This window comes from Dasypus novemcinctus, chromosome 6 (assembly GCF_030445035.2).
Source record: "Dasypus novemcinctus isolate mDasNov1 chromosome 6, mDasNov1.1.hap2, whole genome shotgun sequence".
NCBI classification, from domain to species: Eukaryota; Metazoa; Chordata; class Mammalia; order Cingulata; family Dasypodidae; genus Dasypus; species Dasypus novemcinctus.
The window spans coordinates 36,913,848-36,930,389 of NC_080678.1; the positions used below are offsets into that span (position 1 = coordinate 36,913,848).

The following is a 16,542-nucleotide window of genomic DNA, read 5'->3' on the forward strand; positions in this document are numbered from 1 at the left end:
TGGACACAAGAGGGCAAACAATGGGGGAAGTGGGGAAGGGAGAGAAATAAAAATAAATAAATAATAAAAAAGAAAACAGACACTTAAAAGACTGTCCCATACAAATCAATGTTTAATAATTCCAACTTGCCTCCAGCTCTAGCTCCTCTGGGGTTTATCAACATGGAAAACACTAATTGCCCTGGGCTGAGCTATCCATCTAATGATTAGAGATGACCCAGGCCCTGATCTCTTAGGTATCTACATGGCAGCACATTGGTGGCTTCTCTGGAATCAATGCAGATCTGTTCAAGTTTGGAACGAGAATTCTGGTTCCCAGAGAGGGCAAGTAACCCAAAGAGATTTTTGAGGCTAAGTAGAATAGCAACACAGCAGGGAAGGTCCCACACCTGCTCTCACTGCTGAGTTTCCACACTTATGCCCAGATTCTTCCTGTGCTGTTACTCCCTGCCATTCTAAGGGCTTTAGAAAGTGCTTTTTAGAAAGGAAGGATCTCAGAGCAGCAGCTACTTCTGACACAGTCGTGGGAAGGGAAAGCCTACAGTGGTCCTGTGGAAGCTATCCAAAGGAGCAACCACAGACCAACTTCCTAAAGATCAGAAGACTTGCCTGTGGCCCCATCCAAAATACAGTTAGGCAGAATGGAGGCCCTATCCATGACATTCATCTGGCCTCTTTCAGATAGAGGACACCCTGCCTTCATCAGGTTCTCTCCCTCCCAGGCACCAGCCCCAGCAGAAATGGATTCCTCCCCAGAGGAAATTCTCGAACAGGCTGGATGTAAACATCAGCTGGGTGAGGGGGCGGAACACCTGGAGGGGAGCTCAGTAGAGGCAGGAGAGGTTCCCAGAGGAGGGGATGCTAGGGAGATGGGGGAAGCTGCTGGAAAGGCAACCAGCAAAGTAGGCACCTGAGGGTTCCAGAAAACCTGTCAATGTTTATTTCACAACACACACCCTAAACACAGTTTAAGAGATATTGAAAATGAAAAACTAAAGTTATGACCCTATTGTGCTAATAAATCAACAGGGCTGGAAGGCAGGAGCATTCAACAGGTGCTCCTGGTGCCCAAGACTCAAATGCAGAAACTGGTGGCTAGAAAGCAGAGTATCAGGTAAATTCTAATCTCCAATCTCCTAGAGGAGTCAGCTCTGGATTTAGAAAACAAAAATGTTACCCCACTCCTACCCTACCTTAAGCCTGAGCTAGAGGTCCTAATGACTGGTTAGAGTGCCAGTGGGGGTAAGGGACACAGATCTCAAGCTCAGCTCAACCCTAGGCCCAAAAGCAGGATGTGGCTCCATCTTCGTGTGTTTTCAGAAGGCTAGGAAGTCACTGACCCTCATCCTGAGGCTTGTCCCACCAGCTTCTGAAAATTTGTCAGTGGCTACAATTTATCTCAATGGTAAATATGATGGCGTGTCCAGGGAGCCCACCCTGCAAGTCCCTACATTCTTGGAGGCCTCTCCCTGCTCCCACCCATCCCTCCCCCAAATAGGATTATCCCTGGCTTGCCCCTCCTGGCCTCTGCTGTCCAAGCTCCAGTTCAGTGTGGCCTTCATGAAGAGAACTTGGTATCTGTGTTTTTCTCCAACCTTGGGGGCAGTCCCTCTCCCATGACTCCTTCTCCAGTCCAGGAGCCTTATGGAAAGGGCAGTCAGTGTTTACTCAGGTGGGCATGGCCTCAGGAGATAGTGGAGAACTCCTTGAGTAGGACCTCCTGGCTGAGGGTGTGGAAGGCCAGGTTTCTTCGGACGTTGGTGCTAATGGATCGAACCTGGGAAAGGGTGGGGGAAGGAGGGACAGCACAGAGAGAAAACCGGAGAGTCAGTTACAAACAGCAGAGGGCCATGCCTGAGGCATGGGGCCAAGATGCAGAGCCAGATGTTTCTTTCTGAGGAAATGAACCCTTACCACCTATTATGCCTGGAGGCAAATGAACAATCAGTTCCATGACAGAGGGAAGAAAAGAAGACTGGCTGAGAGGAAAATTCCACAGGATGCAAGAAGAGCATCTGTGCGCAGGAGGAAGTAGTAGACACATGCATGGAAGGAGGGCTGAGGTCAGGCCTAGACTGGTCTGAGAGGGGAAGTGAAAACTGGGGCAAGAGCCACTTCATTTTATCCCAGAGGACTCATGCTCTGAGGCCACCTCTCTTCAGATATGTTTTTGGTCTCCTCACTCTCTCTTTGGATTTATCTAACTTTGGGGGTTGAAAAGAGCATTTAGATATACATTTCTCTTCTTGCATAGATGGCAGGAGTGTGATCCAAGGAGGTCAATGACCAGGATCAAGTCACATAGCTAGTGAGTCCTAGGCTTGGAAGAAAGATCCAGGTTTCTTAACTCTTAGTCCAGTACTTTTGCCATACCACAAAGATGCCTCCCCACTTTAGAGGGATGTCTGTGGTATAACCTTGCTGTGTCCTCATTGCTCTTACCTTACACACATTCAATGCACAGACTAAAAGCCTTGCAGGAGGGAAGCGAACTTGGCCAATGGATAGAGTGTCTGCTTACCACACAGGAGGTCCGCGGTTCAAACCCCTGGCCTCCTTGACCACTGTGGAGCTGGCCCATGCACAGTGCTGATACGTGCAAGGAGTGCCCTGCCACGCAGGGGTGTCCCCCGCATAGGGGAGCCCCACGCACAAGGAGTGCACCACATAAGAGAGCCGCCCAGTGCAAAAGAAAGTGCAGCCTGCCCAGGAATGGTGCCACACACACGGAGAGCTGACACAACATGATGATGCAACAAGGAGAAAACACAGATTCCTGGTACTGCTGATAAGATAGAGGTGGTCATAGAAGAACACAAAGCAAATGGACATGGACAGCAGACAACTGGGGGGGAAGGGGAGAGAAAGAAATTAAAAAAATAAAATCTTTAAAAAAAGGCTTGCAGGAAGTGTTGCCTGTGTCAACAGGGGAAAAGACTTGTGGAGAAGGGGCTAAGGGGCCAAACTTCCTACTATGAGTGGGTATCAAGAGGACTACAGAAAAAGACCATGGAAGGAGATTTGTCCAAGGGAAATAGGTGTATGTTGTGTGTAAGACAAAGTCTGGGGAGGGGGGAAAATGCAGGGAAGGCAGGTAGAGGAAGGGAGGAGGAGAGATGGAGAAAGGAATGTGTATCTGTTCTGGACCCCATAGTTCAGAGAACTTTCCTTTAATTTCTCCTTTGCTATGGGAGATTTAACTGAGTTGTAAGGCAGGGAACAGAGGAAAGGGCAACATGGCAAACAGCAGGCAGCTCAAACTCATTAGCTCCAAAACCAGACCAGGCTCTTTTACTCCCTTGTACTAGAGTTATGGATTGAACTGAGTAAGGCAGAGGCTGGTGCTAAAGAGCCTTAACACACAGCTCCTCTGTCTCTCTGACAATTCCCTTCATCTCCCAAATAACTTACCCTGTGAATTTTTGGCTTCCAGTAATTCCCCACATCAATGTAAAGACTTGCCAACCACCCCATAAAAATACTCTACTCCAGTATCTCTTTATACTAACAGCATCCCTGTCCCCAAATAACTCACTCCAGAACATGCGTTCCTCACCCTGCAATAGCCAGAAGTCCAAAATCCCAGGAATGTCATGTCAGGGTCAGAGCTGGGTAGTGTTTAGCATGAGACATACAAAATCTAAAATCCAACACTTTCACCAAGGACTCCTCATAGAGAAATAAAAGCTGGGATGATGTAAGTTCTGGGACATGGGAAATGGGTGCAGAGGCCTGTGTATCTTGATCTTTGGTAGTATACAACTGAATGGCAGGGCCACAGGGAACAGCTGTGAGTACAGGGCAGGAAAAGGACAATAAACATCTAGAGTCCAGTTCTGTGGAGATTTTGACTGGGGAGTGGTGTAGTAGGCAGTGCCAATGCTCACTGGTTCCAGGTGGCAAAGGATGGGGGCTGTAGGAACCTGAGTGATTGGAAAGTGGGAGTAGGGGTAGGGAGTGAGGTCTGGGGAACTAGACTGGGATGATACTCAGACCAGGAGCCAGTTATTCTCATTAGGACAGGATAAGGAGTGAGCCAGAGCTGTCACTGAGAATACATATCAAATCCCAGGCCCAGCTGGAGCTGTGCAGGGTCTGTCTCCAAGGCTACAGAGAAGAGGTGGACAATGCTGCCTCAGGCTTCTTGCCCTTCCCAGACTGGCACCAGTACCTTGGGGGAAAGCCTCTTTTTTCACTGCCAGGTCCTGGACTGCTTTGGGGAAGAAGGTGTATACCCAGTCCTAGCAGACCCCTCAAGTTTTGTTTTGGCACATCACAATCATTCCCTAGATGCCCTCTTGCCTGGTAGAACCCAATGGTACAGAAAGTGCCAAGAGACACAGGCAGAGCTGGGGGAGGGACAGACTCACCAGCTCTTTGAAGAAGGCAGCCTCCTTGTGCTGCTCTGAGTAGCGCTCATACTGGTCCAGGCCATCTTGCAGCTTCAGTGTGAGCGTGTCATAGTTGGCTCGCACTACCTCCAGCACCTGGGGAAGTCAAGGGTCAGGTAGGACTTAGGGCATGCAAACCCCAGGTTGTTCAGCCCCCAGGTTCCTACCACTGCAATACCAGGTCAGAATAAATCTGGGGTGATACCCTCAAGAGATCTTGCTCACTGCGTATCACTCAGAAAAAAACCTGGCCATGGGAAGCATTTCTTCAAGTTTCTGGGAATACTTTCTAATCTCCTATATTCCTCCCCTCACTGCTACCTTCCCTGACCAATTCAACCTGGCTAATGCTATTTACTTTTGAGTGTCTGAACTAACCAGTACCTGGTACCATAAATGTGTTCTCAATCCTATTCTGAAGCTTTCTTTAACCAGGTTGTCCACAGTTGCTGACAAAGACTTTCCTAACGTTTGCTTCCTTCTCCCTTTCTGGGTACCACACTTCTGTCCTGGGATGTTCCTGAGCATCATCTGCTACTTTCTTCATCTCTCAATGCCAACTCAGTCTTCCTATGCTTGGATAAACTTTTGGGCATCCCAGCCCTGGGGCACAGGAGTCTTTCTAGATTAATTCTAGGGCTAACCTCCTCCTCTTGTTCTAATGAATGGTCTCTCCCCCACAATGCCTCTCTCTGACTTTCTGTATGTGTGTGTGTGGGGAGGTGAGGAGGTAGGGGTGGATTCAGACTTCCACGGACTCCAGGAACCTTAGATCTCTGAAGTTCCAGAAGGAAGGGACTATATGATCAGGCCTGACATGACTTCAGCTTATGAGACCATGAATCAAAGCAAGACCGTTAGGGTAAGAGGCACTACATTAAGGTAGAAGTGACTGCACAGAAAGGAGAGACCAGGAGAGTAAAAAACTGGCTCACTCTGGGAATCTGTGTAATGACTATTTTGCAACCTGATCTGACCTGGGAGGAAAGCCTATGACATCACAGAGAGGTCTCTGCTCAGTAGGGAGCATGGGGAGAATGAGAATGATGAGGAGGCTTAGCTTTGACAAAAGGATGGGGTGAAGGGAAGAAGGTGGAGTGAGGAATGGTGAGAAGGTTTGAGGATGAGTTCCCAAGGGAGGTACAGGTGCCTTTGGGCTGCTCCAGTCTTGAGTTAGGGCAGATTTCACTGAGTAGCAACACTTCTGCCTGTCAAAATTTCCTCAAGAGAAAGCAGGGCTGGAGAGCACAGGGCAGGCTTATGTCGCTACAGGAGAGTCTCTTAAGTTTTGGGGAAAGGATAGCTAGGACAAAAGTCTGGCTCATCTTTCTGGTTCATGCTCCTTCCCTCTGGTTAACTAGCTACCCAAGATGACCTTGCTTGGCTCTGTCCCACAGACCCTAGTACAGGCTGGATCCTCTGTTTCTAATTCTATTTGTCAGCAGAAGGAAAGGTACCCAGCAATGGCAGTCCCCCACAAAATAATCAGGCTTTCTCATGACCAAGGACTGCACTCAGGGCTGAAATATCTACAGTCAAGTTCTTGGCTCAGAAATGAATGGCTCAAGCCCAGAAAAGGGCATAATTCCTCCAAGATGGAATGAGCCCCCAGGGACCAGGAAAGATAGAGTAGCAACATGCTTTCCTAAGCCCTGAAATCTGGGCAGCCTCAGCAACGCCTATGACCCAGAAAATTAACCTCAGCTTTCCGTGAGGGGTGTCAGAAACCAAAAGGCAAACCTCATACTAAAGCCAATTTCTGAGAAGAAGGTACACCATGAGTAGGAATAGCTGTACCTTCTGACTATATCCTGAGAGTCTCAGGTAAGGCTGCCTTGATCACCTGGGCTTTCTCCTCTTGTCAGGACAGAGTGGAAGGTCAAAAATCTTATTCAAAACAAGAGATTTTTTCCTTCCCAGAAAAGTTGGCTTTTGCCAGTAGGACTTTCAGTCTGCTGCAGGGAGGGGAAAGCAGAGAAAGCCATTGAGCCATTAGCTCCTTAGAAAGAAAGCAGAGGCCCAGCTAGACTGAAGAGAGTGGATGAGCTTTCCTCTTGTCCAGACATTACATACTGTTACTTCCTTCTTCACTTGGCCCTGTCTTTTTAAAAAATATTTATTTTATTTATTTATTTCTCTCCACCCCTTTGTTTGTATTTGCTATGTCTGTTCATTGTGTGCTATCGTCCTTTTAGGAGACACTGGGAACCAAACCCAGGACCTCCCATGTGGGAGGGAGGTACATAATCATTTGAGTTACCTCCACTCCCTGCTTTGTTGCATCTCTTATTATATTTTCCTCCTTGTGTCTCTTGTTGCATCATCTTGTTGTGTCTGCTCGCCAAGCCAGCCCATTGCATCAGCTCGTTGTCTTGTTCATCTTCTTTAAGAAGCACTGGGAGTGGGAGACCAACTCCTTAAGCCACGTCTGCTTTCCCCTTGGCCCTGTCTTGTGGGCTTACTCCCTTTCTCCCTTTTACTCAGAGAAAAGTGTTTGTCAGTTCATCCAGTCTCTTCCTTCTCTTGTTCTCATCACTCCACTTTAATTACCAAGGGAAGAAGTTCTTCAACCCATTCAGGACTTCGGAGCACTAGGGAGTATTTTCTTAGTCTGGATATGTGTTTTCCACAGCTTCAGACTTTCAGAATATGTTCCATTTGAGCCTCACACTCAGCACTGGCCTGGGACATACATGGTAAGGGCAGAACTTAGAGGCAATCTTCCAGAGCCCCTGTGCCTAAAGGCCTTATGCTTTACCATAATTTGTAGCCTCAGTATCTGGATTCCTGGCAACTCCAAAGGCCCCTCCTAAATTGGGATCCCTCCCCAAACCATCAAGCAATAGTCTATTCCCTACACACAAGCCCAAATTCTTTCATCAGTTATTGGGCGTATGAGTTTCCCAGAATCATGCCCCCCACTTCAGTCCAAGGTAGCTTCAAAATCAGTAAAGTACCTACAAGTCACTCTCTAAAGAATCCTTGTACTCTTATCTATGATGCTCAGTAGACAGAAACTTGGGTCCTTGCAAGGGGCCTGAAGGAAAGAAAACTGAACTGGGAGGCCCACTCTTGCTATAGGACCTCAGACAATTCACCTAACCTCTTTGAGCCTTAGGCCTTCTTTTTATAAACTGGAACTTGAATTTACCTTCCTAAAATGATATGGGAATACAAGTTTGAATTCCTGTAGTAACATAAAATTGAGGGAAACACTATCATCCCAGTTGGTTACACAGCTTCTTCCTGGTCAGCTCCAATCCCTTCACAATCCCAGGAAGTACCTATATTTCAAACTGTCCCAAAGCTCCTGAGTGCATAAATGATTCTTCATCGCAAAGGAAAATCTTCTGGATTTAAGTGGAAGACAGAAGATACACAAATACTCTAGGTTTCAAAGATCCCATGCCTTCTTCTTTGCCCTGAAACACTTTGCCTTGAGAGAGAAAAACAAATATGGGGCCATAAACACTTGCCTCTGAGGTCTCTGGAGGGGCAAGGGCCTGAGAAGATAGCAAAGTTACTAAGAACACAGGCCTTGAGGACAGGGAGAATTGAATTTTAGGTCCAGATCTACCACTAATTAGCTATGTAAACTTATACAAGTTACTTAATTACTTTGAGCCTCAGTTTTATTGCTATAATGGGGATAACACTATCGACCTCATAAGGTAGATTTGAGGATGAAATGAGACAATCCATGTTAAATGATTGTCTAATACATGGCACATAATGAATAATCAATAAAGGGTCACTAATTTTATAATGAAAGCCTCTTTCTAGTGACTTCTTATGGGAGTTTCCTGCTTTTCCTAGATAATTCTAACCATAAGCCAGGAACTAAGGCCTCACATTCACACATTTTCAGTCAGGCTATGGAAGATTCTTAAGAGGACACCAAATTTCTCTATTCAATATGAAAGTAGGCCTCTCATAATGACCTCACTGTCCTGTAACTGGCAATGCATAGCCAGAACTTAAGAGAATGCCCAGTACCCACTGCCAACTAAGTGCATGAGGATATGGTTATACTAAAGAAAGACTGAGCAGAGAGGCCCACAGAGGATGGGACTTGCACAATGCAGGTTGTGAGGCTCTTGGCCACATCAGGATGAGGATGCCTTCAGTGATAGGAAAGAAAAGAGATCCCAGTGTACAAGGTTAGTTTAAAATTGCTGCAGAGGTTTTAGATACATATATACTCTTCCTCTAGGACACACAATAGGCATCCCCCACAGACTATTCAATAGCCTGTGTCCCATTTTATTAGCAGATAACTTCTAGCCAGAAGATAGGAACAAAGGAGAATCACAAGTTGGAAAAGTTCCTGGCAGTCACTATCCAATCCTTGATGCCAGAGGGCTGTGCCCTGTGCCTGAAAAACTGCTGAGACAGACTGAAATCTATTAATAGTAGGAAGTGACCTGATAGCAAATTTGTGTTCATTACCTTCTTCTCAATTTGAACTGACATCTACATCCTATTTGGGAAAAGCATACAAGTTTACTGCGAACATATTCCCAGCCAGGACAACATATATGGCCTTCCCTAGAGGCCAGAACTGCCAACTGAGGAAGAGACCGTAAGATACAGAAAACTTCTTATAAGTGATAACATATAAAATTTTTTGTGTGATCTATTAACTTTAAAAAATAGAATATTTTTTAAAAACATATAAAAATAAGTATTAAAATATAAACGATAGGATCTAGCAAATAGAGAGTGTCAAATGAATGAAGCAGATGGTTAAATGGTAGCCAGAAAGGGCTGGAATTATTCCTAATTTCTGAGAACAGTGTCATGGAAGGTAACCATAGCTTTTTTTGCTAATGTGCTACCAGGACAGAACAATAAAAATAATAGTTCTGGAAGGAACATATGAATCACTTACCCAATGCATGGCACTTGTTTTCCAGATAAAGAAATACAAGTCCAGAAAGATTGTAAATTGCCCGAAGTCACAAAGCTGGAATTAGATGTCAGAGTTTTCAGGCTCCAGGTCCAGAACTCTTCTATACTGGCAGGTTAGTCTACCCGGGGGCACATTTTCAAGGCTAAACTTGGCCATCCTAAAAAATGGGGCCCATGATATGTGGAAAGCTGGAAGAGTAACTTGATGAAGGTCTGGTTTGATGCTGGAGTTTTACAAAAGCTCCTCAGAGATCAGGGTTTATCACTTTCTACCAGTAGCAGCTAAGAGATCTGTTCATTTCTGTTGGTAGGTAGTATAAACTACTAATAACACTTTATAGACCACTCCAAGTTCATTATCAGCAAAATCTGGCTTTGGTTGTTATTTTGATTACTTAACACTCATTTGGAAGCTTGAAATTCAAAGGTCTTTAATCTTCAACCGGGCTTCTTCAGACTCAGCCAGCCTGTGGTCTTCAAACTCAGGGTAGGTATATCAGTTTGGCATTGTTTATGAATTTCAAAAATAGATACTGGATTATGTTTGTAAACTGGTCTGTTCCTCTGGGTGTATTAGACTATATTAAATTCAGAGGTTTCACTTTTACTTGATCAAATAATGATTAAGGCTTTGATTGGACATTGAGTCCCTGCCCCCTTGGAAGGCAGGGACTCACAGAGAAAACTACATGGCTGAGGAGTTAGTTGGGAGTTTTTTGAGGCTGGAGCCCCAGGAAGTAAACACACAGGAGAAGAACAAAAAGAAATAGAGAGGGCTCCAGACATGGCAGGGGTCCCAGAAGAGAGAGAGCGCCTGATAATCTACAGCTGACCTTGTGAACAGACCAGACAGCTGAGCCTGGAAAGAAACTAGCCCTGGGAGAGACAGTAGACTTTTCCCAGCCTACAGCTGATATTGGAAGAAGCTGGAACCACAGAGCCTTAAGAGGAAGAGGAAGGCTAGACCCCTGCAGATGTTGGCAGCCATCTTGCTCCAACACTAGGCAGCAGACTTTGGTGAGGAAGTAATTTACTCTTTATGGCCTGGTAACTGTAAGCTGCTACCCCAAATAAATACCCTTTATAAAAGCCAACAGATTTCTGGTACTTTACATCAGCACCCCTTTAGTTGACTAATACAGTGGAGGTATCAAGAGATTCAGTGACTTCCTTCTACAATGAATGCTTGTACTTGAAGACAAATCTTCCAGTTTCCCAAAGAGATTGCAATCATTGTTCCACTTCCATGCAGTTCTGCTTTAACCCTGCCAAACCTCTAATCATAGGGAAATGAATCTCTGGATGCTTTGAAACATATATAAGAGTTAAAAGGGAATGGGGGGGGGGGGGAGGGAGTGGACATGGCTCAACTGATAGAGCATATGGAGGATCCAGGGTTCGATCCCCAGGGCCTCCTGGCCCATGTGGTAAGCTGGCCCAAGTGCAGTGCTGGTGCATGCAAGGAGTGCCCTGCCATGCAGGGACGCCCCTGCATAGGGGTGCCCCACGTGCACCGTGTGTGCCCCGCAAGGAGTGCCGCCGCACATGAAAAAAGTACAACCCACCCAGGAGTGGCATCACACACAGAGAGGTGACGCAGCAAGATGATGCAACAAAAAAGAGGTGTAGTTTCCCAGTGCCACTGGATAATGCAAGTGGACACAGAGGAACACACAGCGAATGGACACAGAGAGCAGACAACGGGGAAGGGGAGAGAAATAAATAAATAAATCTTTAGGGGGAAAAAAGGGAATGGTGGGGGATGAAAGGCTTTTTAGAGGATTTTCATATGTGAGAATCTCTACTCATCTCTCTCACTGGACACGAACATTTGATCTATTTGAGATGTTTACTCACTAGTAAGAAAAAATGATTATACAGCCCCATTTGTTCCACAAAGCAAGAAAGGTCAATCTTAGGGATTAAGTTCTGAAACCACAAATAAGAGCATTACCAGGCACAAATCTGGACACTGCCCTTGTTTTTTTCTCCCATCCATAAAAGGGGATTGAGCAGGTACTACTTATTCTACAAGCTGAAGATGGAGAAATAATGAAAGATTTTGGTCTATGGCAAGTTGTGGGGAAACGAGAAGTTCGTCTCTCACAATGGTTCAGGACTTGGGACAGACTTATCTTGGTGCCCACAAAACCAAGATCTGAATAATCAGGTGTGCCCCATGTTACCCCTCAAAACTGTTCATTGTTCCTATTCCTAAAATAAAAAATGCAGGGTTTATAGTAGGCCTTCAATAACTGCCAGTGACAAATGAACAGCTAGAGAGGAGAGAAAGGTACAAATGTTGCAGACAGTTGTTTTTTTTAAAGATTTATTTATTTATCACTCCCTCCCCCCGGTTGTCTGTTCTCTGTGTCCATTTGCTGTGTGTTCTTCTGTGTCCACTTCTATTCTTTTTTTTTTTAAGGTTTATTTTTCATTTATTTCTCTTCTCATCCCCTCCCTCTCCCCAGTTGTCTGTTCTCTGTGTCCATTTTGCTGCATGTTCTTGTTTTTGTCTGCTTCTGTTGTCAGTGGCACGGGAATCTGTGTTTCTTTTGGTTGCATCATCTTGTGTGTCAGCAGCACCATTCCCGGGCAGGCTGCACTTTCTTACAGGGTGCACTCCTTACGGGGCGCACTCCTTGTGCATGGGGCTCACTCCTTGTGCATGGGGCTCCCCTACGCAGGGGACACCCCTCCATGGCATGGCACTCCTCGCGTGCATCAGCGCTGCATATGGGCCAGCTCCATACGGGTCAAGGAGGCCCGGGGTTTGAACCACAGACATCCCATGTGGTAGATGGATGCCCTATCCACTGGGCCAAGTCCGCTTCCCCCACTTCTATTCTTGTCAGCAGCCTGGGAATCTGTGTCTCTTTTTGTTGCATCATCTTGCTGCAGTAGCTCTCCGTGTGTGTGGCGCCACTCCTGGGCAGGCTGGACTATCTTTCGTGCTGAGCAGCTCTCCTTACGGAGTGCACTCCTTGAGTGTGGGGCTCCCCTATGTGGGGGACACCCCTGTGTGGCACGGCACTCCTTGCACGCATCAGCACTGCGTGTGGGCCAGCTCATCATATGGGTCAAGGAGGCCCGGGGTTTGAACAACAGACCTCCCACGTGGTAGGCGGACACTCTATCCATTGAGCCAAGTCTGCTTCCCTGCAGACTGTTTTTATGGTAAATACAGACTGAGGCGGCTCCTTCTATCAACTGTGGAGGGACACGATAAACCATTTCTCAGCCAGGAAGGTTAAATTAAAGGCTTTTTCCTTCTAATACCCAAGTAAACTTCCTCAGTTCAAAGGAAGATAACCTTTTTTATAAAATGAGAAATACCTACTCAGGGCACCATCTAACTCACTTCTCTGGATTTGTTATAGGATGTTGACAAAAGATTAAAAGAAAAATACGGGGGCCTGGTTTTTCATTTTCTCTGATAGAATCTGATCATATTTCCTGCCTTTCCTCTACTTACCTAAAACCAGACCTTCTCAAGAACTAATGTTTCCCAAAGGACACCCCTCTTTTCTCTCAGAAGCAGTAGAGGTCTGTCTCTAACCTTGCAATTTCACCACTTCAAGGACAGCTTCTCAGTGCCATTCTCACAATTAGCTATGTGATGGTCAGGTGACAGTTTGGAAGAGGAATTCTGATTATAGAGAAGCAAAAAGCCAATTCTTCCTGCTCCACAAACCAAATTTATTCTTCTAAAACCAGGACCATTAATGTTAAACAGTAAGCACTGTAAAGGTGCTCTTTATATATACAAAGACCTCAAAGGGTCATTGTTGGATCTAGTGACACCTGGCTCTGAAAAAGTTTCAACGAAGAGCTATTAATTTTCAGGATAGCATGGGAGGAGGGGATAGAGTGGTAAATAGCATAGGGTTAGCCTGCCTAGCTTTACTACTTACTAGCAGGGTGGAGCTGGTGAGCCTCAGTTTTCTCATCTGTAAAATGGGGAGAGTAATGATGTTCATTCTGCTGGTTTGAGTTTTTGTGGACCCCAGATAATCCTGTTCTTAAAGTGAACCCATTCCTGTGCCTATAAACCCATTATAGATGGGACCTTTTGATTAGATTCAGTTAAGAGGTCTTTTAATTAGATTACTTCAGTTAAGGGTTTATGATTAGATTGTGAGACCCAGAGGAGATCTTAATCCTCTTAAAGGAGTACTTTATAAAAGGAGGACTAAAAACCAGCATGCACAGGAAAAAAAGCTTCAGAGATAGAGAGAAAGGTCCTGGAGGCCAGAGACTGGAATTAGTGGAGCACAGAGGCATGGAAAGAGTTCCCAAGAGACTGAGAGAGAAGGCCCATGGAGAACAAGAAGCTGAAGCAATGAGGCCCAGAGGACAGGAGAGATGAATGGATAATTCCATGTGCCTGATCACCCACAGCTGAGCTCAGGGAGAAAGTAAGCCTGAGAGGGGCAGAGTCATCATTATGTCTTGCCATGTAGCAGAAGTGCAGGATCATCAGCAGCCAACATTTGGTGAGACAGCATCTCTAATGCCTTGGTCTGGACACTTCCATAGCCTCAGAACCGTAGGCTTTTAACCTAGTAAATTCCCATTATAAAAGCTGACCTAAGTAGTAGATGTAGCTCAAGTGGTTGAGCACCTGCTTCCCATGTATGAGGTCCTAGGTTTGTTCTCCTGTAACTCCAAAAAACAAACAAACAAATGAAAAAACCAACGCTCATTGGGGAGTGGATGTAGCTCAGTGGGTTGAATGCCTGATTCTAATACATGATGTTCTGGGTTCAATCTCCAGTACCTCTTAAAGAAAAGAAAAAAAAAAAAAAAAAAGCCAACCCATTGCTGGTATATTGTTTCTAGCAGCTTTTAGCAAACTAAAATATTTATCATGGTTGTGAAGATTAAATAAGGCACTGCAAATGTATATAGAGTTCCTAGTATAATGCTTGATACACAGAAAGTACTCAATAACTGTAACTGTTATTATTATTCTCTATCACTCTGATAAGACCCTAGGAATAACTGCTTTTTACATATTGAAATTGGGTAAACTGACCTATTTTCATAACATCCCTTCCAAATCCTGCCATTGAAGAGCAGCCTGCCTTCCCCTCCTCCCTTTCTGAAAGAGATTTGTCTTCTACAAGTTTCCCAGTGAGGGATTTCCTATGGAGGGGAGAACATACTGCTTTAGGATTTGTGCATGAGCAGGAGTAGGCACAGTGGCAGGCTCTCTCTTAGAGAAACAAGCATACTACTACTACAAATTTTCTCACTGAAATTGTGTCTTCACTAAATTCTTAGCAATCTGAGGGAAGAAGCCCAGTGATAGATTACAGAATTTTTATAATGCCTAACAGAATTCTAAGTAACAGTAAACACTAATGTTGTGGGCTAATTTAGTAACATAGTCCCAACCAAAAAGGAAAGGAATCTCTCATGAAGGTCACATGTTAAGATTAGAGTTAGGGCCTGACAGTACACTAAGCACTGTTCTCAACACACTGATAGGCTTAAAGTCCTCAAAGCCAAGTCCTGCCTTTAAAGAGTGTTTTAGTTTCCTCACTGCTAAAGTAAATACCATGCAATGGTTTAGCTTAAACAATGAAAATTTATTGGTTCATTGTTTTGAGGTAGGAGAAGTCCAAAATCAAGGTGTCATCAAGGCAATGCTTTCTGCCAAAAGAATGTCATTCTGAGGCTGGCTGCTGGCAATCCTTGGTCCTTGGCTTTTCTGTCACATGGCAATGCTCATGGCAGCCTCTTCTGGCTTCTGGGTTCCACTGCCTTTCAGCTTCTGGCTGTTCTCTCTCTATCTTTCTCTCTCCATGACATTCCCTATAAGGCCTTTACTAATAGGGTTAAGATCCATCCTGCATCAGCTGGGCCACACCCTAACCAAAGTAACCTCATCAAAAGGTCCTATTCACATCCACAAGAATGAATTAAGTTTAAGAACATGTTTTTCTTTTTTTTTTTTTAATTTATTTCTCTTCCCTTCCTGGCCCTCTCTCTGCCCGCCCCCCCCCCCCCCGCCACCCCCTGCCGGCTGTCTGCTCTCTGTGTCCATTTGCTGTTGTGTTCTTCTGTGTCCTCTTGTATTCTTGTCAGTGGCACCATGAATCTGTGCCTCTTTTTATTGCCTCATCTTGCTGCGTCAGCTCTCCGCGTGTATGGTGCCACTCCTGGGCAGGATGCACTTTTTCACGCTGAGCGGCTCTCCTTGAGGGGCGCAATCCTTAAGCGTGGGGCTCCCCTACGCGTGGGACATGCCTGCATGGCACTGCACTCCTTGTGTGCATCAGCAATATGTCTGGGCCAGCTCATCACATGGGTCCAGAGGCCCAGGGTTTGAACCCTGGACCTCTCATGTGGTAGGAAGACGCTAGATCTGTTGAGCCAAATCCGCTTCCCAACATGTTTTTCTTAAACCACCACAAGGAGCTAGCAAGCAAAATGGGGAATCAAGACAAACCACCATGGAGGGAGACAAGAGAGATGTAAGCACATCCAGGGTTGGGTCAGAAACATTAAGTGTGGTTTGGAGTCATCTGCATAACTCTCCAGTGAATGAGCAGTGAGGCTGAGATAGTGTTACATGTTTTGTGGGTTTTTTTGGGCAGTACTGGGGATTGAACCCAAGACCTCGTACATGGGAAGCAGGCACTCATCTACTGAGCTACATCTGCTCCCCATTGAGAGCTCATCTTTTTGCATCGGCTCCCAACTTTATACTTTTTAAGACAGGGAAAATAAAGGAATCCAAGGTCTCATCTCTTTTGTCTACCACCACAACTACTTTACAATATTGTGGTAGCTAGTTCTGGGTACAAAAATCTTCACCAGCATAGCAAAACCCGAGAAAGCAGATGCAAGGAGGACTATCAGCTCTGACAGATCTGTGACTGATAGCTTAGGCTCCATCAAGGCCTATCATCTGAAGGGCAGATTATTTAGGAACAGACCTGACTTTCTGAAGTGACAAGTCCTGCAAAAAAGATGAGCAAGGGGAGCAGATATGGCTCAAGCAACTGGGTGCCCACCTCCCATGTTGGAGGTCCCAAGTTTGATTTTTGGTGTCTCCTAAAGAAGATGAGCTGCAACAAGTCACAAGTGGAAGTGGCTTAAATGGTTGGGCACTTGCCTCCCCCATGGGAGGTCCTGGTGCCTCCTGAGGAAGATGAGCAGACAAGGAGCAGACAGATGAGGTAGCCATCAGTAGGGGTGGTGGTGGGGATAAAAAATTCAAATAAATAAA

At 45.5% G+C, this 16,542-nt stretch overlaps 1 protein-coding gene across 40 annotated transcripts in view; it reads right to left on the reverse strand.

The window, feature by feature from the left end:
- Positions 1-89: 89 nt before the first annotated feature.
- ARMH3 (armadillo like helical domain containing 3) overlaps positions 90-16,542 on the reverse strand; it is a 242,166-nt gene continuing 225,713 nt past the window's right edge. For 38 of the 40 annotated variants that reach the window (XR_011649010.1, XR_011649011.1, XM_071215701.1 and 35 more), the window contains 2 exons: positions 4,371-4,487; positions 90-1,777 (listed from right to left, as the gene is read on the reverse strand). Coding sequence is in view for 36 of the 40 variants with exons in the window: in XM_071215701.1 (XP_071071802.1) it covers positions 1,685-1,777; positions 4,371-4,487 (210 nt within the window). In the remaining 4 variants the exon portion in view is untranslated. The remainder of the gene's footprint in view (positions 1,778-4,370; positions 4,488-16,542) is intronic. The other 2 variants (XR_011649009.1, XR_011649008.1) reach the window with 1 other exon arrangement.